Source organism: Poecilia mexicana, unplaced genomic scaffold (assembly GCF_051168715.1).
Source record: "Poecilia mexicana isolate PSO_F unplaced genomic scaffold, ASM5116871v1 scaffold_11, whole genome shotgun sequence".
Lineage (NCBI taxonomy): Eukaryota > Metazoa > Chordata > Actinopteri > Cyprinodontiformes > Poeciliidae > Poecilia > Poecilia mexicana.
Genome location: NW_028263380.1, coordinates 20,112,271 through 20,135,782, shown reverse-complemented (window position 1 = coordinate 20,135,782; position 23,512 = coordinate 20,112,271). Strand labels below are relative to the sequence as shown.

Genomic DNA, 23,512 nt, shown 5'->3' with positions numbered 1-23,512 from the left:
CTACTGTTTTGTTTTGTTTGCTTTGGTTTTAATTTTATTTTGTTTGAATATGACTTTGTTTTTTCGTTTATTACACTATGTTCAATATAGTCAAACTACTATATGACAGGTTGCTCTTAATTGTGGTAAAAAAAATATTTATTAAGCTGCATTGGGATGAAATAACCTAAAACCGAAGCTACAAGAAGCTAACAGCAGCACAGAAGAAATGTGTAAACAAGCTAATACTTTTCATAGCTCTAAAAAAAGAGGAGTGAAGGAGGAAGTTGTGTAGTATTTTTATCTGTTCTTCAATCAGCTCTTCCCAGATTCACTATTACACTTGGAGCAACAAATAACCAGGGATTTTCAGAGGAGGAGGAAATATAAATAACAAACACTTTATTAAAGCGCTGCTGGCTTACATCCAATGTACCTGATTTCATCTCAGCCAAGTGATGCAGCAAAACTGCAAACACAACTTGTAAAACATTCAAGGCTTATTTGAAGCTACAACACAAACACACCAGCTAAATCGAAGCCAGAAAGCTTCCCTGTGAATCTTTTTGTTGGTTTAATTTTAGCCTAACCATCTGCTGCTGATAGTAGCTAAACTGTTCTCTTGCTTCCCCGCCTTCCACTTTTTTTTTTGTCATTTCTCCAAACATCATCTTATTTTACGGCTAGCTTTATGCATTGATTGCTGATTTTCTTAAGAACAAAAGTCCTCAACATGGATGTTTCTCTCCGTTTTTCAAGAGGTCAGGGTTACATTTCGCAGTAACTTCCTCGTTGGGCGCTCGCGTCGGCTGGGCCGGCGGTGAGACGCCGTCCTGCATCGTGGCAGATGTCTCTCACTGTGCGATTACTCACTGTCAAGTAGGCGGTAAAAACAGGCGACACATTTATTTGCGGGCATGTGGGAACAAGACTCTGGCAATTAGTCATCATTTGTGCAAATGTTCCCTCTCTCCACTTTCACTTCCCAGATAAACCGGTTTTCTCCTTAAATCAAACCCGGTCGGTCGCCGGGCCAACCCCACCTTCCAGCTCCACCGCAGATGTATTTCCATAAAACACGCGGCTTCTGCTCCGTGAATAGATGATACCGCCTCGTTCCATGCTTGGCGTTAATGCAGGAGAGTTATTCTGCAGCATACCAAGTTCCCCCTCTTAACGGCGTACTTGTGTAACGCTTAATGTGCTCTCCACTGATCTGCTCTGCTTTCATCTGCAGAAGACGAGTCCTGCTGCCTCTTTTTTAAAACTCCTCTTAAAGTCGATGCAATTAAAGGTCAAATGTCTTTTTTTGTTATGCCAGGTTATGTATGATCTACATAAAGGCAAAAGTCTAACTAAAATTATTTTATAACACAATTTAGCATACTAACTTCATTGTGGGACTGCTTTTCCAACTATGCAAACAGTTTATGCAAACTTTTTATGTTGGAACAGGGGAGCTGTTGACTGATTGAAGGTCCTGATGAACCAATAAAATATAGTGATTTGACTTTTCACTGAAATACTTGGGGCTTGACTTTCTGCTGAAAGATAACTTGTTTCTTTGCTTAAAGATCCAGAGGAACAGGAACAGTTTCATCCACCTTCAAATTGCCCCCCAGTAACACAACATGTGAATATAAACAACCTGAAATGAAAATATTAGTCGTTTAGCACTTATTGTTGTTTTTTTGTTCATCCATGCTGTTTGGTAGTTATAGCGGGTTATGAACACGTCTACTCGCAGCATGTTGAGTTATTTACAGGCTCTGAAACCAATGAAGGAGTTGTACTTTAGAGTTGTGCTTGTATTTGTAATTTAGAAACACTATAAAAGAAAAATAGACTTGCGTTGCTTTGACAAAAACAAAAATCCTCTTTTTTTTACCATTTAATATAAAATTATACACCCATTTCTATCAATACTATTTATCTGTTGTATTTAACCCTTTCATGCATAGCGGTCACTACAGTGGACAGCTGTCTGAAAGCCATTTTCTTGTGCTTCTTGTGGATTTTTATGTTATAAATGCACACAGACCACTGAAGTGGACACTAATGCATCATAAAACAAACTACTGGCCATCAGCTGCAAATGCAAGAAATTATTTTTGTTAAATTCAATATGGCCGACAGACCCGGTCCCTCCTTCCACTCTTGCAGGTAAAAAAAAATATTGTGACATCAGATAACCCCTAAAGAACAATACCACTGATGTATTTTTCAAATAACAACTTTGTTTTTTGGAGAAAATTACAATTGACCACCTAAAAAAACCTGTAATAACGATTTATCCATCGTTATTTTTAAACTCAACCTCTGGTTAGCCCAGCTGTAGCGTCGCACTTTGAGCTGACGTAACGTCACGTTTGCACGCAGCACCTAAAGACGGCTGTAACCTGCTGAAGAGACACCGGTACCTCCTGGATCCACAGCTGCACACACTCATGTCTGAAGCATCTAATCCCATCTAACGTGTGTGTATCTAAATTGCTATTTGCAGCTAGCTGCCACCGTTACCCAGCTGTGTCTAACACAACAAAAGCAGCGCTGATGCTTGGCGGCAGTGGAGCAAAGACACTTTCTGCTCCACATTAACCTCCCTCTGCTCAGCCACTGTCTGCTGACCCAGACCCATTACACTCCTACAGGTAGGAGCTGTGCTGCTCTCCAGATCCACGTTGAGGTGAAATGTACTTCTAATCTTGGTAGAGTAGAGCATGCTGGAGCGCAACACCTTTCTGCAGCAGCAGGTGTGAATGTATGCAGCTAAAGGAAAACAGTTTATCGCCTGCAGGAATTTCTTTACCAGTTTCCCCCCTTCACATCTGAACTTGATGTGGTGATTATTATTCATCATATTCCCACATCATTGCTTGCAGATGCCCCGCCGTACCCGCCGGGACCTACACGCCCCGAAACTAATAACGTATGCGTTAACGCAGCTGCGGTGGCGTGCAGCCCAACTGTGAGGTGAACGTGTTTAGCTCAGGTGACGGCGCGGCGCTGCGGCGAGTACAGAGCCGGTCCCACAGGGGGACGTCGCTTTCAGACCCCCTGCTGGTAAATATAAGTTTGATGCTGCAGAGTCAGCGGGAGCGGCCAGCGCTCACAGAAAACACCACGTGTACAGGTGGTTCGGTCCACAGCAGCCGGACCGGAGGGACCGGAGGGACGAGAGGGGACCGGAGGGACCGGAGGGACGAGAGGGGACCGGAGGGACCGGAGGGACCGGAGGGATGAGAGGGACTGGAGGGGACCAGAGGGACAAGAGGGACAAGAGGGACAAGAGGGACAAGAGGGACAAGAGGGACAAGAGGGACTGGAGGGACAGGAGGGACGAGAGGGACGAGAGGGGCAAGAGGGGACCAGAGGGACAAGAGGGACTGGAGGATTCCAGGTTGTAAGATGGACAAAAACCCCAATTAATGAGAAATATGTAGCAGTTATTTACCTAGAAATGACTTAAATCTCTGAAACTTTATTTTAAATGTATTTTCTGTATTGGATTTATTTAATGAAAATTTTAATTTATTTACTTACTAGATTATAGATTTCCTTTATTTTCTTCGTTCACGTTTTCATTTATTTGACTAAGATTTTTACTATTGCACGCATATATATATAATTCTTATATACCAGTTCTTTTTTAAAATTCTTTATATATTTAATTGTTTATGAATATATAGGGCTACATGTACCAATTTTTCTGTGAAATTAACCTTTTCTTGCGCAAATATTTCAGTGGGAGTAAAAGAATGTGATGAAAACAAAACAAGTTGTGTGAAAAAGTCAAATGTGTTTCTAGAATTGTGTTATTTATGTCGCACCAGTTGATTTGCTCTAACGATGGGAACAGGAAAACGAGTATTTCTGTTCTCCTACTGTCTCAAATGCACCACATGATCTGATTGTTTATCCAATCGATTTCTTATTTAATCACCAGAAAATCAAATTAGTTTAAACTGGAAACCCCACAGCCACTTAAGCAGAATTAAAACGAAACCAAAAGTTTTCAGTGGGTAAGAAAATAACATTTTTCATTCATTGTGATTGGGAAAGCAGCGAAGAGCAACACTTTGTTGTTCTTTTCATATCAGCAGAATATACCCAGCAAGAGAACTGCGAGAGCTTCATCACTGTTTCAGATAATTTTCTTGAACTGACTGGATTGTGGGGAGAACAGAGTGCTGCTCAGTGTGTGTTTAATTGCTGAAGGCTGTTTCAGTAAGTTGTGACTGAGTGAAAAAGGATAATGATGCCATCAGTACAAATGGCGCCTTCAGCAACAAAACGAATCCGTGACTCTGATTAAAAGGCATTTTAAGGCAAAAGCATTTCAGTCATTTATGTAGGAAAGCCGCATACAAAACATTTTAAATTTTTAAAAGTGACACCATTATGAAAACACCAAGTAATGCAAGAATTAGTTGTAAATATGTTTTTCTTGCTAAGCTGTTTGTTGCTCCGCTCAAACTAACATGCTACTCAAAGAAATCTACTTCTGTCCTTACTTGTAAAAAATAAGGCACAATTTGTAAATTGTGCCTTATTTGTGCAAGAATTAGTTGTAAATTTGTTTTTATTTTAACTTACCCAGCAAAAATATAAAAACATGAAGATACAAAGACACCAATAGACCAACTAAGCTCCCGGCATGGTGCTTCTCTGCATGTTTCCCTGCAGTTTGCATTGCTTCTCCAGAAGTAATGCATTTTTTATGGAGAAGTCTGTACAGGCCCATATAGTTCTGATTTGTTCCAAAAGTCATGGAAAATTACAGAGTTAAAACTCTTAAAAAGAAGCAGAATCCTGGAAGAGACGAGCAGCCTGATAAGATTTCACCAGTGTTGCCAGGTTGGTCGGGTTTCAACCCAATTGGGTTGCTTTTGAACACCTTTAGCTGTTTGGCTGATTTTCAAACTGTTCCAGAGAGAAATTATTTCAAAATGGTTGTTTGACAGAAAAGAACAAAACCTTTAATAAAATGGAGTGTTATTGCTCTTTTATTATTTGGTTTTATTTTGAAATCTCTACACTCTGTCAAACAGCATCAATAATTACTGGTTAACCAAGTGTCGTTACGTAGTAATACTGTAAAACAACATCATGATTTTAAAGGACTACTGTCCAGAAAAAAATCAGGTCTCGTTGTGTCCAAAGAGTCAAGTCCTCAGCAGTCCCAGTGGGATCTGGTTCTGGTCAGAATATGATGAAGAACAACCAGAAATGATGTGAACTGTCTGGATTCAGCCGATGACGTATGGGACACAATAATACATATAATATGTTTTTGGGAGTTGAGCAGGTTTTACACCGTTTTTGGGCTGGAAACTGTCAGCCAAATCTGGCAACGCTGGACCTCATACGGGGAAGTACGCGCATGTTGAGTCACTGTGAGGTGAGGTCATCATCATCACTACAACGACTCTGAGGGTTTGTTGGTCTGTTGTGAGTCACAGAAGGGGAGACAGAGGATGGAAAATGCTGAGTGATGCTCGTTTTAACTGTGAAAAACATTCACCATCATCTGTACCTCCTGTCCAGTCATCACATTTATGAGGAAGCTAAGACTTCCTGCACCATGGAAAGCGATGATTCCCGCTAGCGCTAGAAACATGTGTTTGTTTTGGTTGTATTTACCCAGAATGCACTGCGCTGTAGTCCACTTCCTGATTTTGGAGAGTCACATACAAACTCAAACTGCGCCAGGTTCACTTAAATCACGTTTCTTTTTTGGAAAAGAACAGTTTGCTTCTTTTGGTCTACATTCACATCTCCCCCAAATGAACCAGAGTTTGATTAAAGTGGACTAAACAGGGCCGGTGTGAATGCACCCTTCGATTCCATTAATTCAGCACAATGAGTCGGACATGAAACCAGCTTCCCTGAATTGCTAAAATCATTGCCGGATGCAGCTTTTGTGCAGCGAACAGGAATATATCTGCAAAAATACAAAGTGAGAATAGAAATCCATGGAAAAGAAAGTATGTGAAAGAGACCCAGGCTGCGGGAAAAGCCATTCTCCTGAAACACAATGCAGGATGGTGAGCTCCAGCTAAATAAATTATCACGGGGGCTATTTTTAAGCTGAAGTGTAAATGCAGTAATCCTTGGAGCAGGAGCTGCGAAGAGCACAGAAGCCACATCAGGGAATACAGCTCCGCCTTTATCTCCCCCTCCTGCCTGCCTGCCACACGGCCCCGCTTCCCTCCGCATCCCCGCGCCTCCATCTTCCCTCACTTCATGCGTTCCTTCGTCTCCTCTTCCCCCTCTGTCTTTTCTCCCTGCGCCTTTTTATATGGTAAAAGCCTCTTTTCTGTGTCGAGAGTATTTTCCTTATCACTGCGCCCGCTGTGGGGAATCCACCAACTTCTATTGTCATAAACAATAACAGAGCTTTGAACAAGACGGGGAGGAGAAACATGCATGTGGCCGCAGTCAGAGGATATCGGGCCACACCGGGTCATTCCTCAGCGTGCCAGCCAGGCTTTCTGTTTTCATTCTTGTCTTTGTGGGGGAATACAGTGAGAGTTTCTCTGTTGTTTGGGTTTGTGAGAAAAAACCCTCCTCTGGTGCTGTTTAATGGCACGTAATGGGGCGTCGTTAATCACAGGGGCTGAGGTTTTACAAGGTTAATGACTGTAGCCAACCTCTCCACTGCGTCTCACTGGTTTGGTGTTTACCGGCTCTGCAGAAGAAGTACGCCGGACTCCATGTTTACAGCGGCTTTGAAAGCTGATGCATTTTCTCCCACTGCCGTGACGAAATCCACTACGGCGTAGTTGTGTTTTTATTACTGTAGTGCGTAATTATGAGCTGAAGAAAAAATATTTACTTTTTTTTACATTTCTGGAAAATGTTTGTATTCACATCCATTCACAGAACCTCCATTTCCTCCAGTGAGCCTCCAGTCTTTGTGAGTAGGAAATGTTCAGTTATCGGGTCATTTAGTTGTGTTTGGGGAGACAGATGCTAACTTTGACATTAAATTTTCCAATTTTAATGGAAAAACTCTAATTTCAAAAGCTGTTTTTTGATAAGTTTTTTTCTAAGATGAGGTGGGTTTTTTTGGTTGTAACAAAGTTTGTGTATTTTTGCAAAACGGCAATGGAAACTTTTTTCTTGCATCACACAAGTTTGATACTAATAACCAGACGTCACAACTGCCAGAGAAGACGAAGACGACAACAGGAAGTTGGAGGACAATGGCGTTGATGCTGATAAAGTTTTGCAAATATTTGTAAAGGAATCGCAGCTGGTTTTGCTTTTAAACTAACATGTTTGTAGCTCTGAACCAGAGTTTCTTCCACACTTTCTGTCTCCTCAACACGCTTGAGACAATCTGGCCTTCTTATGAGGTTATTTGTGACGTTCCTGTTTGACCTGTTTGTGGTTTCTAATGTCTAATGCTGCGTTCACACCAAGCGCTGCAGGTTTCATGCATTCAATGCATCAAGCTGAACCGATTGGCGCTGGAGTTGGAAAATCTGAACTTTCGTCGCTCGACAGAACGTCAACCAATCAGAGGGACTCTGCTATGTGACGTAGCGACCTGTAGTTGGTGTCCTGCCGGGAGATTCAGGCACCGATGGGGGTCAGCATCTGAGCCTCTGCTGTGATTGCAGAAGCTTTCACTACATCATGTTTTAGTGTCAGTCTCAGTTTCATCCGCCATTGGACAACGGCTCGTCCCGACGCGGGTCGAGAGCAACATGTCAAGCGTCTGACTTCAGAGTGAACACACGCCCAACTTGGAGCGTCGGACCCGTTTTTGAAACGCGTTTGTTGTGAACGCAGCAAAAGCTGTGGATCTCTGCAGCTCCTCCATATTTACCCTGGCCTCTCTGATTACTGCACTCCTTCTGGTGATAAAAATGTCCAAACAGCTTCTTCGGTTTCATTCTGACTCATGAAGCTCTGTTTCCATCTCGATTCTTCCTGACTCGTCAACTTTTGATGGTTCTGCTCTGTGCTGTTCTGCAGTAGCCACTGAATCAGACTTTCCTCGGTCAGCCTGCAGATGTCTTACAGTCGCAGAGGTTTTTCTTATTTGTTTTAAGTAGCTAAGGGCTCTTGATGAAACTTTGGACTGTCTTCCAGTGGTTTTATTACGTCTTTTGTTTTAAATCTCCGTACGCCCAGGGCCTCTCAGGCGTGATGAAATAATCTTCTCTCTCAGCCTTAGTGGAAGATCCTGTTTTTATTGTAACTCGCATTTAAAATCTCGATGGGATTTATTTGTGCCTCACAGCTGAAGCAAATGAAGGATCATTATGGAGTCCCCAAAGGCCTAATTAAGTTAATTAACTCCAATTTAGGTAATGAAAACTGTCAGACAGCTTCAAAACAAACAGTTTTATATAGGTGTCGAGAAATTATGACATTCTGTCTTAACAAAGCATACAGATATATTCAGATACTTTTCCTTTGTCAACAAACTCATGAGGAAAGCAGAATCGTACACGGACATTTGAGTCCAGATACTTTGCTAAATAAATAACACAACTCTCCGCTGTGACATTAAATCAGTTTAGATTGCCTAAATTATTTTTAATTGCTCAGTGAAAACACATTAATCTTGTTCTGAATGTCCAATGATGTCTGTAATATGACACAAATAATAATAATAATAATTTGAAAAAATATTTCTTGTTATTTTTGACATTCAGCAAATAATTTTGGTAATTGTAGCTGATCTCCAACAGAAAAGGCTTAGTTTGATTTACAGTCAAAGTGATAAATATCTGGTTCTATTTACTGCAGTCCTGCATTTATTTCACATAATGTTTCAGCTGTAAATGTCCCAGTAGACGACTGCAGTTTGCGTCGATCCCTCGTTTCTTTTTTCGTTTTTTTAATTTAATTTAATTTAATTTTTTTCCCTTTAATTATGCAAAGCACCTTGAAATTCCCTGCTGCTGAAATGTGCTATACAAATAAAATTTGATTGATTGATTGACTTGGATACGTTTAACCCTCCGGTAGCGAGATGCTTGTGAGAGTTCACACCAGTTTCGCCGTCACAACAGAACCGGGCGAACCTGCGCTTCTGCAGAAGCTGCGGCTAAATGAGTCATCCTCAGATTTCTGCAGCCGCATATGCAGAAGCGTGCGTGTCAGCTCGCTTGTTGTGACACAGGCTTATTTTTGCCGTTCCACTTTCTGTGCCGCCACGTTGCCGTCTTTAAGCCCTGGAGGCCCTGACGGATTTACGTCAGGAGACATTTGCTGCGTAGATGAAGCAGGAGGATAAATAATACAAAAAATGTGGAGCTGAATCCGAATGTCCCCCCCGCTGAGCAGCGAGAGGTCTCTGCAAACATGAAGGGACGGTTTGTGTCGGCGTAATCACAGGAACAGAGCGGGGAAAATGCTCCGGTAAACAAACACAACTTGACACAAATACTGAACTGTTTTGGTTTTCATTGTTATGATTAATGGAGTGATTGAATGAAAAAGTTGGGTAAATTATTGGTACTGAAATAACAGCAGCGTTCATATCTATTAACATCGGCCCGGTTTTTTTATACTAACGCATCCCTGACAATTACTTTTCACAATTTACCTGTAACAATAACAGCTGAATTTTTAAATTAATAAAACTGGACAAAAATGACAGAAATCTGAAATTATATTCAGCTTAATAATAAAGCAGCAGGCTCACAAGGACACTTATTAAATAATATCTTTTCTCGAGTTTTTAGTTTTTCATCTTCAGTCAGTTTATTACATGAACTCTCACTTTGTCCATCAATTTATAGCTTCTGTGTTCATGTTAATGACTTAAGTAATATCGAATTGAATGAATGTTTAAATTTATATTTATAGTTATTGACTGTCATACTTATTTTTCAGTTTATTTTGAGTTCTGATATGGTTGAAATAATTTGTATGGTAAGGTTGTTAAGTCTTTGTGAGATATTGAAGCAGTTGAATTGAATTTTGTTTAATTTAATCTTGTTTATGTCTTTTTATGAATGTTTGTAAAGGATTCTTATAGTAATGTCTGATATGGACCTCAGGAAGAATAAAGGCGATGCTAAAATAAACAAATAAACATCCACTACGTTTGTACCGCCACGATGCGCTCCACCATAAATTTATTGGGACTGGGATGATACGAAATGTATTTTCCGTTTGCCCTTGAAGCTTCTGGTAAGCATCTACAGAGCAGCCGCCTGCAGTGTTCAGTCTATCCGCTCATCTGTATACATGCACCCGCCGCGCACTTCCCTGCCGTTCGCTCTGAACCGGCCACCGGGAAGAGGACGGCTGCTGTCCTCCAGGCATCACGTCAGTCATTAGGATGCTCATTGGTCCCCCCAAAAAACAATAAAATCCCAGACATTATTGTAAATCAATTAAATACTGTCGGAAAAAGCTTAAAAATTGAACCTTTTGCTGCTAGCACTTAGCTTTCGTCAACAACTCATAGGCGTAAATGAGAGCTTTGCGCACCATAAATAATCACCCGACCACAACACAGCGCGGTAAATAATAAACATAATTTAACAAACCTATGAGAAGTTTTGATAATCAAGAAACTCGAATCATTCGAGGAATCATCACAGCCATACTTGAAATACTTGTTGTTTAATATAATCAGGAAAAGGAGAGAACAACTTGTCCCTAATTAACTTTTTAAATAAGATGTGTTACTCCTTAACATATCTTACTTCAACGTCGTTCTTGGATTTCAACAAACATTTATTGTTTGTTAATAATGTCCCCAAAATGTCACCAGAACTAAGAAAGGAAACACAAACTTAAATTATAGAGGATTTACGTAAATAACAGACAAATAAAATAAAGCTGCACCTCATTGGCTGCATTAGCTATATAGGAATATCGTTGACTTTATACAGCTTCTCGTAACAAGGCTCTGTGTGCCAGTTAATGTTTTCCCCTGGGGAACAACATGACATGTGGAACAAAATATAAGTTCCCCTTTACATTTGAATGTTTTTAACCAAATAAATAAACATTTCCCACACGTTATTACTTAACGTTTCAAATCAAACACTGATATGCAGTTATTGCCATTTTTAACTGAATATTGATGGCAGCAAAGACAAACACCTTCATATGTAAATGTTTATAGAGTTTGACATTAGTTTTTGGTTAAAAACATGCACCAAACGTAACACAGCAGCACTCGTTGACCTGTAGAAGTGGACCGGTTCAGACAGACATGATGGACTCCTAGCAGCAGCAGCAGTATCTTGAACTGGACCCTGACTGGAACAGGAAGTCGGTGCAGAGACGCCAGCGCTGGTGTAATCTGATCATAGCATTGGGTTCTTGTCAGAAGGCGAGTTGCAGCTTTGTGTACAGTGTGCAGCTGCTGGACAGACAATTTATCAAGACAGACATAGAAAGCATTACTATAATCTAAGCCAGATGTAATAAAACCATGAATTATTTTTTTCAAACTCCTTTGATAGAATATAGATGACCTAGAGTGCTTCCTTGGAGAGGTTAGGATACAGAAAACATGTTCACTAACATTTAGATTAATGATATTTTAGTTTGATCAGTTCTGCCTGTTTTAAAATCCTTCCAGAATGAGACGCGTCACTTTAAACCTATATAAGCTGCTGGCCATGCCCCCAACTCAACGTTTACACTCACATGTGAAAATGTCTGCAATAAGATGTGCAATTATACAACCATATGTCTATGAAAAGCAGAAGTAGAGCCTCCTGCACAACCAACAAGAATTCAGTAAATTAAATCTGAAGCAGCTGTTTGGTACAAGTGAGAAAGTTTTTGACAATTTTTGAGAAAACTCTGCAATAACCACCCAATTATTAGTGCAAAACATTTGGGGATTTGTGTGAATTTCAGTGATAACCTCAAGAAACTGGAGCGACTGACTGATATAATTTGGTAGTAAACGGATAAAAACTGGATTTATTTGATAACATAATATTTAAGCACATTTAGTGTTTAGTCTAGACTCTACAGGGCCACATAAAAAGCTGTGGCGGGCCAGATTTGGCCCACGGGCCTCGCGTTTTATACATGTGAGTGTTGCGTTTGAGAAAGTAGAAAAATTAGGAAAAAAATTGGACGCCTGAAAAGTCTTTTGCAAGATAAATATTAATCCAAACCACTCTAAAGTTTGAGTTTTTGATTACAAAATTTAAAGAAATCAAGGAAAATCTCGCACAGAGTGATTTCCAGCCCAGCAGAGAGGTGACAGGTGTAGCTGCACGCAAAGGTGGGCTTTGATTAAGCTGAGAAATCCCTGATTACAAATGCATGGAGCGAAGAGGAAGCCGAAGCCTCGAGTGACGCCTGGTAGGAGGAAGAAGGGAGTAATCGTCCTGGAAAAAAATTAGTAGTTGGAAAATAAAGGAGGAAATCTGGAGTGTGTGTGTGTGTGTGTGATAACAGATCAACACCTCCACCTGTCGCCTTCCTCTCCCTCCCAGACGTAAATGTGATGCTGGGCTTTATAATTTCTTTGTTTAATAACCAGAGCTTCCTCCATCGCACACAACAGAGGCAGGATTGTAATTTTTCTGTCAAATTCTGCAACTGGCAAACACACACATGATAATTAGGCCAGAGAAGCTTCCACACGCTGGTCTGTTTAATTTCAGCTGGGCAGATTACAGTTATTACGTGGAGGAACAGATTGGCAGAGCGCTCTGCCCTTTTTTATGTCCTTGACAGCTGGAGCAGCGGCGACTCAAACATGCAAGGTGCAAAGAGCTTCACTTTTAATTTATTTCTTTGATCGTCTGAAAACCAACGTTCCAGCTAAAAACTTTAAAGTAGTGGTGCTGAGAGGATGAAGCAGGAAAAGGTTTGTTTGGGAGAGCAGTGGTAACAAAATGGGCCAAATGTGAAATCAGATGTTTACAAACATTTATGGGTCTGAAAGTCATTTTGATTTAAATGGTTTTTATTTTGTTGTGGTCGCTCTTATTCATTCTCACATCCAGATATTTGTTTTGTAGATCAAAACCTCTTTTTGTTGGTCTGTAATGTTGTGAAACAAACACTTCGTATAGTCATCACTATGCTCCTCTTCTCTTGTGTTTTTAGAATAAATACACAAAGTTAATCCCGTGCAGCTGCGTCACTAAAGATTTCGTTTCATTTTTCATTTATTCATCTAACTGCTAAAAACAATTATGAATGAAAAGGAGCAGAAAAATGTATAAATTTATAACATCTGCCGCCTATTCACATAACAAATGTAATTCAGCTCAGAAGAATATTAGACATATTTCAAACACACAGATTATTCAACGTCATTTTGCTTCAAAAGCTCCTGTTGCGATGTTAGCTTTGTTTAGCGTTAGCTGCCTCTTAGCAAAACTAACATTTGTTTACTTTTGCTGTTTCTAGCTGCATTTAAAACGATGAATGTGCCTGGAAGTTGCAGTTAAAATGCACGAGTTTTAAATGTCAAGGAAACATCCCAGTCATATTTAGTTTGTTTAAACACAGCAGTGCGTTAACTCAAGCTGCAGCTGAAATAAAGACGTTTAGTTTTTGTTTTTTGTGAGGAGCTCAGAGCGAGGAGGGGATTTAAAGAGACTTCTAAACACGCTGACAGCTTGTCCACGACCTCCTACGACTGTTATGAATTTCACTCCTCCAATCTGTCTGCGTGTGTGCGTGTGTGTGTGTGTGTGTGTGTGGTCCCGCCACACTGGCGAGCGCTAATTCAGTTAAACAGGAGTGTGTGTGAGGGTGTGTGTTGGCTGGCGTTGTGTTTACATGCTTTTCAGCTGAGCTGTGTTGACGCTTCGCAGGGTTAGTCGATGATGATGAGGATGAAGAAATGGTTGAATTTTCATCACCTGCACTGTAAAAACACAAAACCGTACCAAGTATCTTTGGTCTCGATTCTGGTTGAAATATCTTAGAGCACTTTGAATAAAACAAACTAACTTATAAGTAACACTTGAGCAAGATATAGGAGCTTGATTTAAGTAAATAATTCCTTAATATTGATGAAAAAAGTTCTGGATTATTTCACTTTTAAAAAGACTTTTTTCCTGTGTTATAAATGATATAATCTGCTAGTGAAACTAGAACTTTTTTTGTCAATATTTCAGAAATTTCTTCACAAATTTCTGAAAAATCTTGAAATTTTTGAAAAAACTTAGAAATTTCCCTGTTTTTTTTTTGTTTTTGTTTTTTTTAAATTTCTGACCATTTCAATGTATTTTTTTCTTACAAATCTTTCACTTTTGGGGGAAAAAAAAAACATTTTTCCCATGTTATAAGTGAAATAATCTGCCAATGAAGCTAGTACTTTTTTACTCAATGTTAAGGAAATATTGAGTTAAAACAAGCTCTTATTTCTTGCTGAGAAGTTACTTGCCGAGTTTTGTCTTACTTCAGGTGCACTAAGATATTTGCACTAAAACCTACTGGGTGAGATTTTGTGTTTTTGCAGTGTTCTCAGCACCAGCAGAGTGAAGATGAGCTGAAAAGGCTCCGATGAAGAAAACAATCAGGTTTTATTGTTTGCCGGGACTCTGAGTGACCCATATAGCTGAACAGAGGCCTCAGAGCTTTTATTTGCTGCTTGTGGGATTGCAGCTCTCATTAAGTGGAGCCTCTTCCTCCTCTAGACGCACTCACAGGCGCGGCTCTGTCCTCGCGAAAACCTGAAACAAAAGCAGCCGGCTGCCATGCATCTTCATCGTCACGCGCTTCAGCTGAGCTCTAAATGTCTCTCAGCCTGTTGTCGTCGTTCGGAGAGGAGCTCCTGTGTTTGTGTGTGAATCGTTTGACGGACGCGCCGCCGCTCTCCTGAAAGCGATGCCCTCTGCATTGATTTTCTTTTGCCGTTTTATAATTATGTCTCCTCTTTTCATTTGCCTCCCCCGCTCCTCCTCTTCCTCCCTTTCATCCCGTCGCTCTTATCTCCCCGCTCTCACTTCTATTTTTCTAATCCCGTCCTCCCCGCAGATCCATTTTTCTGCCTCTCTGCTTGTTATCTTAGCCACTTTCTCTTTTTTTCCTATTTGATCTCAACTTCTTCATTTCTTTTCTCGTCACTTCGTTTGGTTTCACTGTGCCGTTCTTCCTCTCAGCCATCAGGATCTCTTACTCAGTTTGGTTACTTTTTTGAATAAAAGTACTTTTAGGATTATTTACTTTTGAGTAATTTTATTACCAAGTATCGTTTCTCTTGCTTCTCTGGATTTTCTACCCACTGACTGAAAAACAAACATGTTTTAACCAAAAATTCACCATAAACGGACACAGTTTTTGTTAGTTTCAAATAAAAAAACTGATTTTTAGAAAAGTTTCTTTAGTCTGATTTAGTTTTGTAATTACGACAGAGCATTAGATCCAGACTAAGAAAACATAAAATGTTTATAATTGAATAAAGTCGTGCAATAATCAAGTTCTAGTTTTGCCAGAATAAAGTTAAAGTAACGAGAATGTAGACAATTATGAGAATATTCATATTATGAGAGTGAAGCTAAAATAATACGAGAATGAAGTCGTAATGTTGAATATTCTCATATTTTGACTTGTCACACAAATTTATCCTTAATAATAATTCATTCACAATGAATTCATAATATTTTGACTTTATTCTAATTTTAATGACTTTATTCCTGTGATTTTATTTTATTCTTTATGCATAGTGTGGCCCTAATCCACCAACGTAATTTAGTAATTATTTATCTGAATTATTCCCATTTTGGATGTTAAAATATCAACTTTTCCATGTAACTTTATATTTTGATCCGTCAAATGACGTAATTCTTAAATATTAATTCAAAATTTGTAATTTTTTAAAAACTTACTAAAATTTGTTTTTAAATATTTAATATGAAATATAAAAAATATGAACACATTTAAATATTTTTAATATTTAAATATTTTTTCCAAATTGAATATGGAAAATATTCAATATTTTAGTATTTTTTAAATATATTTTTTAAATATTTTTTAATATTTCAATTTTAAAAAATATTTTTCAACATTGAATGTTTAAAATATTTAATATTAAATATGATTAGTTGATCATTCAGTTAAATGATTGATCAGTACTTCAGTCAAATACCTTTTGTCACTACCGTTACCATAGTAACAGTAAGTTGGAGTCGTCCTGCTCTGGTTCTGCTGTGTTTTCTTCCCGTTTCCTCCAGCTGTGTCGTATTTCTACGGCTTGGTAACGTTTTCCCTCTGCTCCGTTTCTCCGCAGCGTCTCTGGAGTGCTCTCCGTCTTCGCCGTAGACGGACGGATCAGGCCCGACGCTCGCCGCCTCTCCTCCTCCTCACATCCACCCAGAACTTCCTCCAGTCGAAGCTCCTCGCCTCACAGGTCCGGTTCTCTCCACAAAGACCGATCCTGGAATAGAAGACCTTCCTCTTTTTGTCTTTTCTCCCCCTGCAGACATCCTGCCGTCTCTTTTTGGCCTTTTTCAGTCCAGTGCTTCAACTTCCTTCAAGCTTGACTGAGATTCTCACAGACTGCAGAGATTTGCACACTTGATTCATGAAGGAACATTTATGAAGGAAGTTTTTGCACCGTTTACTTTGTAGCTGCACAATAATTTCAGCGTGTCTCCTCCCTGTGTCCGTCTGCGGCTCGTCCTCCTCTGCTGAGCCCTCCTCTTCCTCCTCATCCTCGGAGAGTGATGCGTTTTACTCCGCCGCCGCCGCTGTGTGTTTGTGCTCTGGTCTCTGTGTGTCATCCTGTGAAATGACCCCGTCACAAAGTGTTAGATGATGCGTGGTGAAGTGTCCATGTCGCTCTATGCTTTTTACTCCATCTGTGTTCTGAACCATGAGGCTGGAAAAACAGGTTCTGGGGTAAAAAACGGACCGGGTCGCCCAGGTCAGGGGTGTCCAAACTGCAAACCAAAAACTATACAGTTTGATCCTCAATCTGTTGGTTTGTGATCAGAATAAAAATGATTGGAAACATAATTTTCTGACAGGAAAATGTAAAGGACAACAAACTATTAGACTTCTCATAACTAAGTTTCAAATGAAGGTAAAAAATGAAGAAACTTTTACTGACCAGACAAATTTGATGCATTAATTTGGCCAAATACATTCTGTGTTTTGAAAGTTGGGTACTAACTATTTACATTTACTCACATAACTTTTTTGTAAAAAGTTACTTTTAGGAGTATTTTTACTACGCTGTACATTTTACTTTTACTTGAGTAAAACTTCTGTTTTTTCTGCCCACTGAATGAAACACTAACATGTTTTAACCAAAAATTCACCAGAAACAGACACAAGCCGACAGTTTTTGTTCAAGTTTATAAGTTTTTTTATTGAAAGAAACTGATTTGGGAAAATTTTATTTTGCTTGATTTTGTTATTTTTTTGTTACTTATACAAATTATTTTCATTTTCATCCTTAAAATATAAAAATTTCCACTTAAATGTACATTTTGGTTCATCTGATGATGCAGTTTTTAATTATTAAGTGATTGATAATTTGATCAGTTACTCAGTACTTGAGTAAATTTTTTGCTAAACGCTTTTTTCTCCGACTTGAGTAACTTTTTGGACTCTTACTTTTTCCTATAACTTGAGTACAATGTTTGGTTCGTCTGCCCACATCCTGTTCTGATTACTGGAAATTAATTTAATCAATTGAGCTCAAAAGACTAGTTGTAAACATGCAAAATCTACTGCAGCAGCGTCCTACCAGCAGTAAATTTCTTTTAGACATTTTCTAGAGAAATTGAAGGAAATTTCTGATCTCAAAAAGCCAGAATTTTTTTTTTAATTTCTAGAAAAATTCTGAGATTAATCAGAAAATTTCTGAAATTCCAGCGGAAATTTGCCTCTTTTCTTCATGCACCTCTGCAGAAACCTCTGTCATGTTTTAGATCTGTAGCACACACCAGACTACTTCATGTAGTCTTGACTTTTTTCACTTTTGATGCTGCAGTTTCTGCCCACGTGGCAGAAAGTTTGGACTCCCCTGATCCAGGAGGGAAAATAATTTGAGAGAGATGAAAGTGCAAAAAGGAAATTCCCTCGTCGTCCCCGAAAGGATTCTGGGAGTTAAATTAATTTGTGGATCAGGAAGAAAAGAAGGAGAAGCGGCTCTGGGAACGAGGAAATGTTTTGACTCGAGATCCTTCACTCTAATGAGGAGAGGAAGAGAAGAAAAGACGTTAGAGATGACAAAAGAGGAGCCGCTTTTTCATTTCCTCTGCCTCGTATTGCTTTGTCTGCTTTTCCATCGCGCCGCCTGGAACTATTTTTAGAAAAGTTATCTTCAGAAAGTGTAGACGTGCTGCGAGCCGAAGCTCGTCCTGCTGTTATTTGTTACTCGTTAAAACCAAATACACGGCGCCTCGCAAAAGTGTTTGAACTTTGTTTTGTCATTTTTAAAAGCTGAAACGTTTGGATTCAGACGCACAAAGTGGGAGGAACGTCTTTATTTACAAATACAAATCTGAAAAGTGACGACGGCGAGCAAAAGCCACCAGAGCCGAAATATTCTGCAAAAATGAAACGTAAGAATCTGAAAAGTGTGGTGTACACCTACAGACTCGGATGTTGCACATTTTGGTCTAGTTGGTCTAGTTTCTAGGTCAAATATCTTAGCAAACTTGAATTAAGACAAAACTAACTTGAAAATAACTTCAGAAAGATGTAGGAGCTTCTTTTCAGTCAGTAATTCCTGGATTAATTATTGGATGAATAGTAATTCCAATAATTAATAGTGATGGAAAAGCCCTAGCTGATTATTTCACTTCCAGTAAGTAAACTCCCAGATTTTAATGTTTTCTAGAAAACTTCTCAGTTTTTGGCAGAAATTTGCTCCTTTTTCTATCTAAACACAAAATCTTACCAAGTATTTTTTTTTTGTTTCTAATGCAAACATCTTAGTACATTTGTCCTGATACGAAACTAACTTATGTAGTTAGTTTAAGAGTCAATAATTTCTTAATGCTGATAAAAAAAACAAGTTCTAGTTTCACTGGCAGATTATTTAACTTATGAGGAACATTTTTTGTTAAAAGTTAAATAATCTACCAGAAGAAAAAGTCATTTATTTCATCAGTGTTAAGGAATTACTGACTGAAATAAAACTCCTATTTCTTGTTGAAAAGTTTTTGTTTTTTCAGTGCAGACTAAAAGAGACTTATTGCACTGCAAAAACACCAAATCTTACCAAGTTATTTTGGTCTATAGTTCTTGGTGCAAATATCTGAGTCCACCAGAAATGAGACAAACAAACTCACAAGTAACTTTTCAGTAAGATCATTTGTGCACATTTTTACTGTTTCTAAGTGGAGGCATTACGTCTTGTAGTCAAGAATTACTGACTTAAAACAAGCGTAACTATTTCGTCTCAGTTCAAGTGTGCTAGAAACCAGAGATATTCTTGGTCGGATCAGTTCGGCGTACGCCACACCTCAGATTTAGTCAAACTGTCATTTCCCTCTTTGTGTTGGTTTAAAATCTGAAACTCTGAATCTCTCAGCTGTGATTCGGCAAAAAGCCAAAGGGAAGAAAACCTTTGCGAGGCGAAGCGTCGTTCAAGTGTGATCAGTAACTTAAACCTCTGCTGTAAATGTGAACTATGGCCACTCACTGTTGATATTATAGGCATTTAAACTGCATATAGAAGCACATGTGTCTGTAATGAAGCCGAACTGTTAACTCCTTCTCCCCTAAATGTGTAAATACGACATGTAGCCGCCGGTGTAACGGCCTCAGTGTCGGCGTCTCGGAGAGACGCTCTCATCCACGCTGATGTAGCATGAGCTGCTTCTGTTCAGATTAAAACGTTTTCATTTGCAATCAGGTTAAAAATGATCAACTGAGCACAAAAGGAACTAGAAACTAGATGTTTTCCTTTTATACAGCAGAATTTACTACGGCGTATTGGGGCCATTGTACAAAAAGAAAAGTGGGTCATTTCTGTCAAAAATTTTGAGTGTAATCTCGAAATTTTCTAGAAAAAATAAGGAAATTTCTGAGCTTCAAAAGTCGAAGATTTGCAAGAAAAAAACGTTGAAATTGTCAGAAATTATTTCAAATGCTGAAAAATTTCTAGAAATTTTCTGCGATAAATCTCAGTTTCTGGCAGATATTTGCAACCTTTTTCTATCTGTAATGGCCCTGCACTGCAAAAACACAAAAGTCTTACAGAGTATTTTTGGTCTAGTTTCTAGTGCAAATATCTTTGTGCACTTTAAATATGACGAAACTAACTTACCAGCAACTTTTCACCAAGAGATATGAGCTTGTCTTAAGTGAATAATTCCTAAATATATGAGAAAAAGTTCTAGTTTCACTGGCAGAATAGTTGACTTATAGGAAAATGTATTTTTAAATGCACAACAATCTGCCAGTGGATCTAGCACTTTTTAAAAAAATCAATATTAATGAATTATTGACATGACAGCTCATATTTCTTGCTGAAAAGGTACTTGCTAGTTTTTTCTTATTTCACTGCACTAAGATATTTTGCACTAGAAACTAAACCAAAAATACTCGGTAAGATTTTGTAATACAGCGTCGCTAAAATCCCTTTCACGTTTTGGACCTACAATAAATATTTTGGTGATTTATTTGCTTAATTTTAGGTTGTTTTTTTATAATTTCTTGTCCTGTGAATACAGTTGAATCTACATTTTTGGCGCACGTGGCAAAACATTTCTACACCCTGGCCTACAGGAAGCGGGCGCCGCCGGGACGCCGTGCATTTAATGGGATTTCATTCGTCGCTCAGCCATTCGTGTCTCGGACAGCACAGAGATGCCTGCTGATTGGATAGTATCGATCAGTTCTCCTGGACCGTCAGGGATTGCAGAATCCTCCAGGAAGCGTCTGAGCGTGTTGGCCGGCCACGGAGAGTCGGAGCCACTCGGCTAAAGCACAACTGGTTATTTCACAGTTGGGGGGAGACGCTGCGTTCGTGTGTTTCAGCAGGAAGGGGAAAAGATGGAGCTCAAATTGGAGTTTCCCCCCCACCGGCTGACTGCAGGCTGGGAAAGTGTTCAAAATGAAAGTGGAAAACAGAGATTGATGAGGGGAAATGCTTCTGTAAAGCGAGAGCTGATCCAATCTGTTGAGTTATTAGCAGCTTGAAGCGGTAATCTCATCCGACACGTCACTTCTTCCAGAGTTCAGTTTGTTTACAGCTCAGAGATTCACTAAAATTTATCATCTTTTGTTAGTTTGCATGAAAAACCCATCCGGTTCATATCAGCTAAACAAATTCTCTCCCATTCATCCAAATTAATCCGATCAGATTATCAATAACCAATTTATTCCTGCTTCAGTCATATCCAGTTGACCACATAATGCCAGCTGGCACAAGATTATCTAAGGAAGCCCAGCTGGTTGAGTTGAGTCATCGAGTCGTTCATCCTTAGTAACCATGGCGACGGCTTTACCTTCCCCAACCAAGAGCAGCAAACAAGGATGTAAAATAAAATCTGAAAAAATACAATTACATTATGTGACAACATGTCAAAACTTAGTCCCAATATTTAAGTAAATGGGTGCAAAATAATCAGCTTGTTGGCACAAAATGGCGGAAATGAACGACGCGAGTCGGGATGAAACCCGACGTGGGAAGAACGAGACTCCATTTTTACTGAGGCCTGAAGAAAACAGGTGGATGAAATAAAGTATCAGGACCTGATGTGTTTTTGCTACTTTGAGTTATCCAGGTGTCTTTTTAAAAAAATAACACAGAAATTCAGATTATTCTCGTGCACAGTAGCTGTGTATCAGCCTGATCTGTAGCCGGGGTAATTTTTTATTTCTTGCCGTGCTGCAGATTGTTTGCTCCCTCCTCGCAGGCTGCAGAGTAGCTCCTCGTCCAGAGGCATGCTGGGAACTCTGCCACTGTGTTCCTGGCTCCGACTTTCAGGTATAACCAGCTCGAGACGTAGCCGCTGCGCCGAGGTGTCCAGGAACCTGCCTGAACCGGCACACTTCTCCTAACACCCTCCAAGACATTTGGCACCAAGACACTGATACGTGTTAAAGAACGGCAGAACAAACCTCATGTTGCACAATATGTCTCACACACGTGTGTGTGTGTATGTAAGGCATGCACAAACAGACACTGTGTGGGATTTACATAAACGATACATTCTCAGTAGAAACCCAATGCTAGCTATGCATCAACAAAACTACAACCTAAAGCGAAAAACTGAAGTAGGGTTTCAGTTTGGGCCTTGTTGGCGGCATGTTTCAGTTCTGTTGTTTTAAAAAGGCATGTGAGCGGCCCGGCTCCCCGCTGGTCTACATGTAAGGTGCCTAATGATGGATATCAATGAGAATACTGATGAGTATATTTAATAAAGTCATTAATCTCAATGTATTCTGTTTACTGTGCTTATTCTCATGTGACTTTCCACACTGTGAGGCGTGTTTGTGCTTAGCATGGAACAAATTACAGATATCTGCATCTGTATATCTGTACATCTCTGGTGTGTCACACTAACAGCAGAGATATTTTGGTAACGCCGACCGAATGTTGGGGCCATTGTAGAAAAAGAAAATAGAACATTTTTGTCAGAAAACTCAGAAATTTTGAGAGTAATCTCAGAAATTTTCAAAAAGAAGAAAACTCTGAGTTCCAAAAGTTGAAGATTTGCGCAAAAAAAAAGTTTAAATTTTCTACAAAAATGTTGGAAATTTCTGAATTTAAAATGTTGAATTTTTTCTTAAAAATGTCCAAGTTTTGTATATAATTTCTGAGTTTCTGTCAGAAACTTGGTCCCTTTTTTCTATTCCACATTTAAGTCTTCAATTCTGGCCCATGTGACAAAAAGCTTGGACTCCTCTGCTGTAGGCAGAAACAGTTATAGCAAATTTCTGTCAAAATTTTGTGAGTAATGTCAGAAATGACTTGAATAATTTCTCGGATGGCTACTTTTTACTTTTACTTGAGTAAATATGTCACTTGAGTATAATTTTTGGGAGCTCTCCCTCTGAAAAGCAGGCCGTCTGGAGATGGGGGGCTTTAGAGGGGCAGTGGGTGGGGGGAGGGCTGAATGCAATTGTCTGAAAATTGTCTTCAGGCTCTTCTGAACTAGACCAGCCAGACAGTGGGGTACTTCCATGCATTGACCTATATAAAAGCCATTGTCTTCATGGAAGATGCAGACTGTCTCCTATATCAGCATGTAAAGGAAGTGACTTCTAAAGCTGGCTGTGGATTTTGGAGATGATTTATTTATTTATTTATTTTTTTTGGAGTTCATCTTCATCCAGAAAATGTCTAACTAGGTTATTAATAATACTAATAAAATACACCACCTGGCTGGCGGTTGAGTATCAGTCCCCGTTACTGATGGGATCTATCCAGAGTTTCAGCCTTCCTTCCTTACCCTGGACATGTCTGAACATTTTGTCCTTCTGGACTCTCCATATTGACTCTCCTCGTGACGTCACGCTCTTCGAAACTCGGCTCCGCCATGACGGACGTTAAAGCGCGTCTAAAAACGGACATCTAGTGGCCTAATATCGCTTTTGCTTAGTTGATTTCACTTTACAATGGCTATAGGGTGCTGCGGGGTCGGCTGCGTAAACAGACAAG

At 39.4% G+C, this 23,512-nt stretch overlaps 1 protein-coding gene across 2 annotated transcripts in view; it reads left to right on the top strand.

The window, feature by feature from the left end:
• The window catches only part of samd12 (sterile alpha motif domain containing 12), a 112,623-nt gene extending 90,332 nt beyond the window's left edge, over positions 1-22,291 (top strand). For both annotated transcript variants that reach the window (XM_088010398.1, XM_015002017.2), the window contains exon 5: positions 16,175-22,291. In XM_088010398.1, coding sequence (XP_087866524.1) covers positions 16,175-16,206 — 32 coding nt within the window. In that variant the 3' untranslated portion in view covers positions 16,207-22,291. The remainder of the gene's footprint in view (positions 1-16,174) is intronic.
• The last annotated feature ends 1,221 nt before the right edge of the window (positions 22,292-23,512 follow it).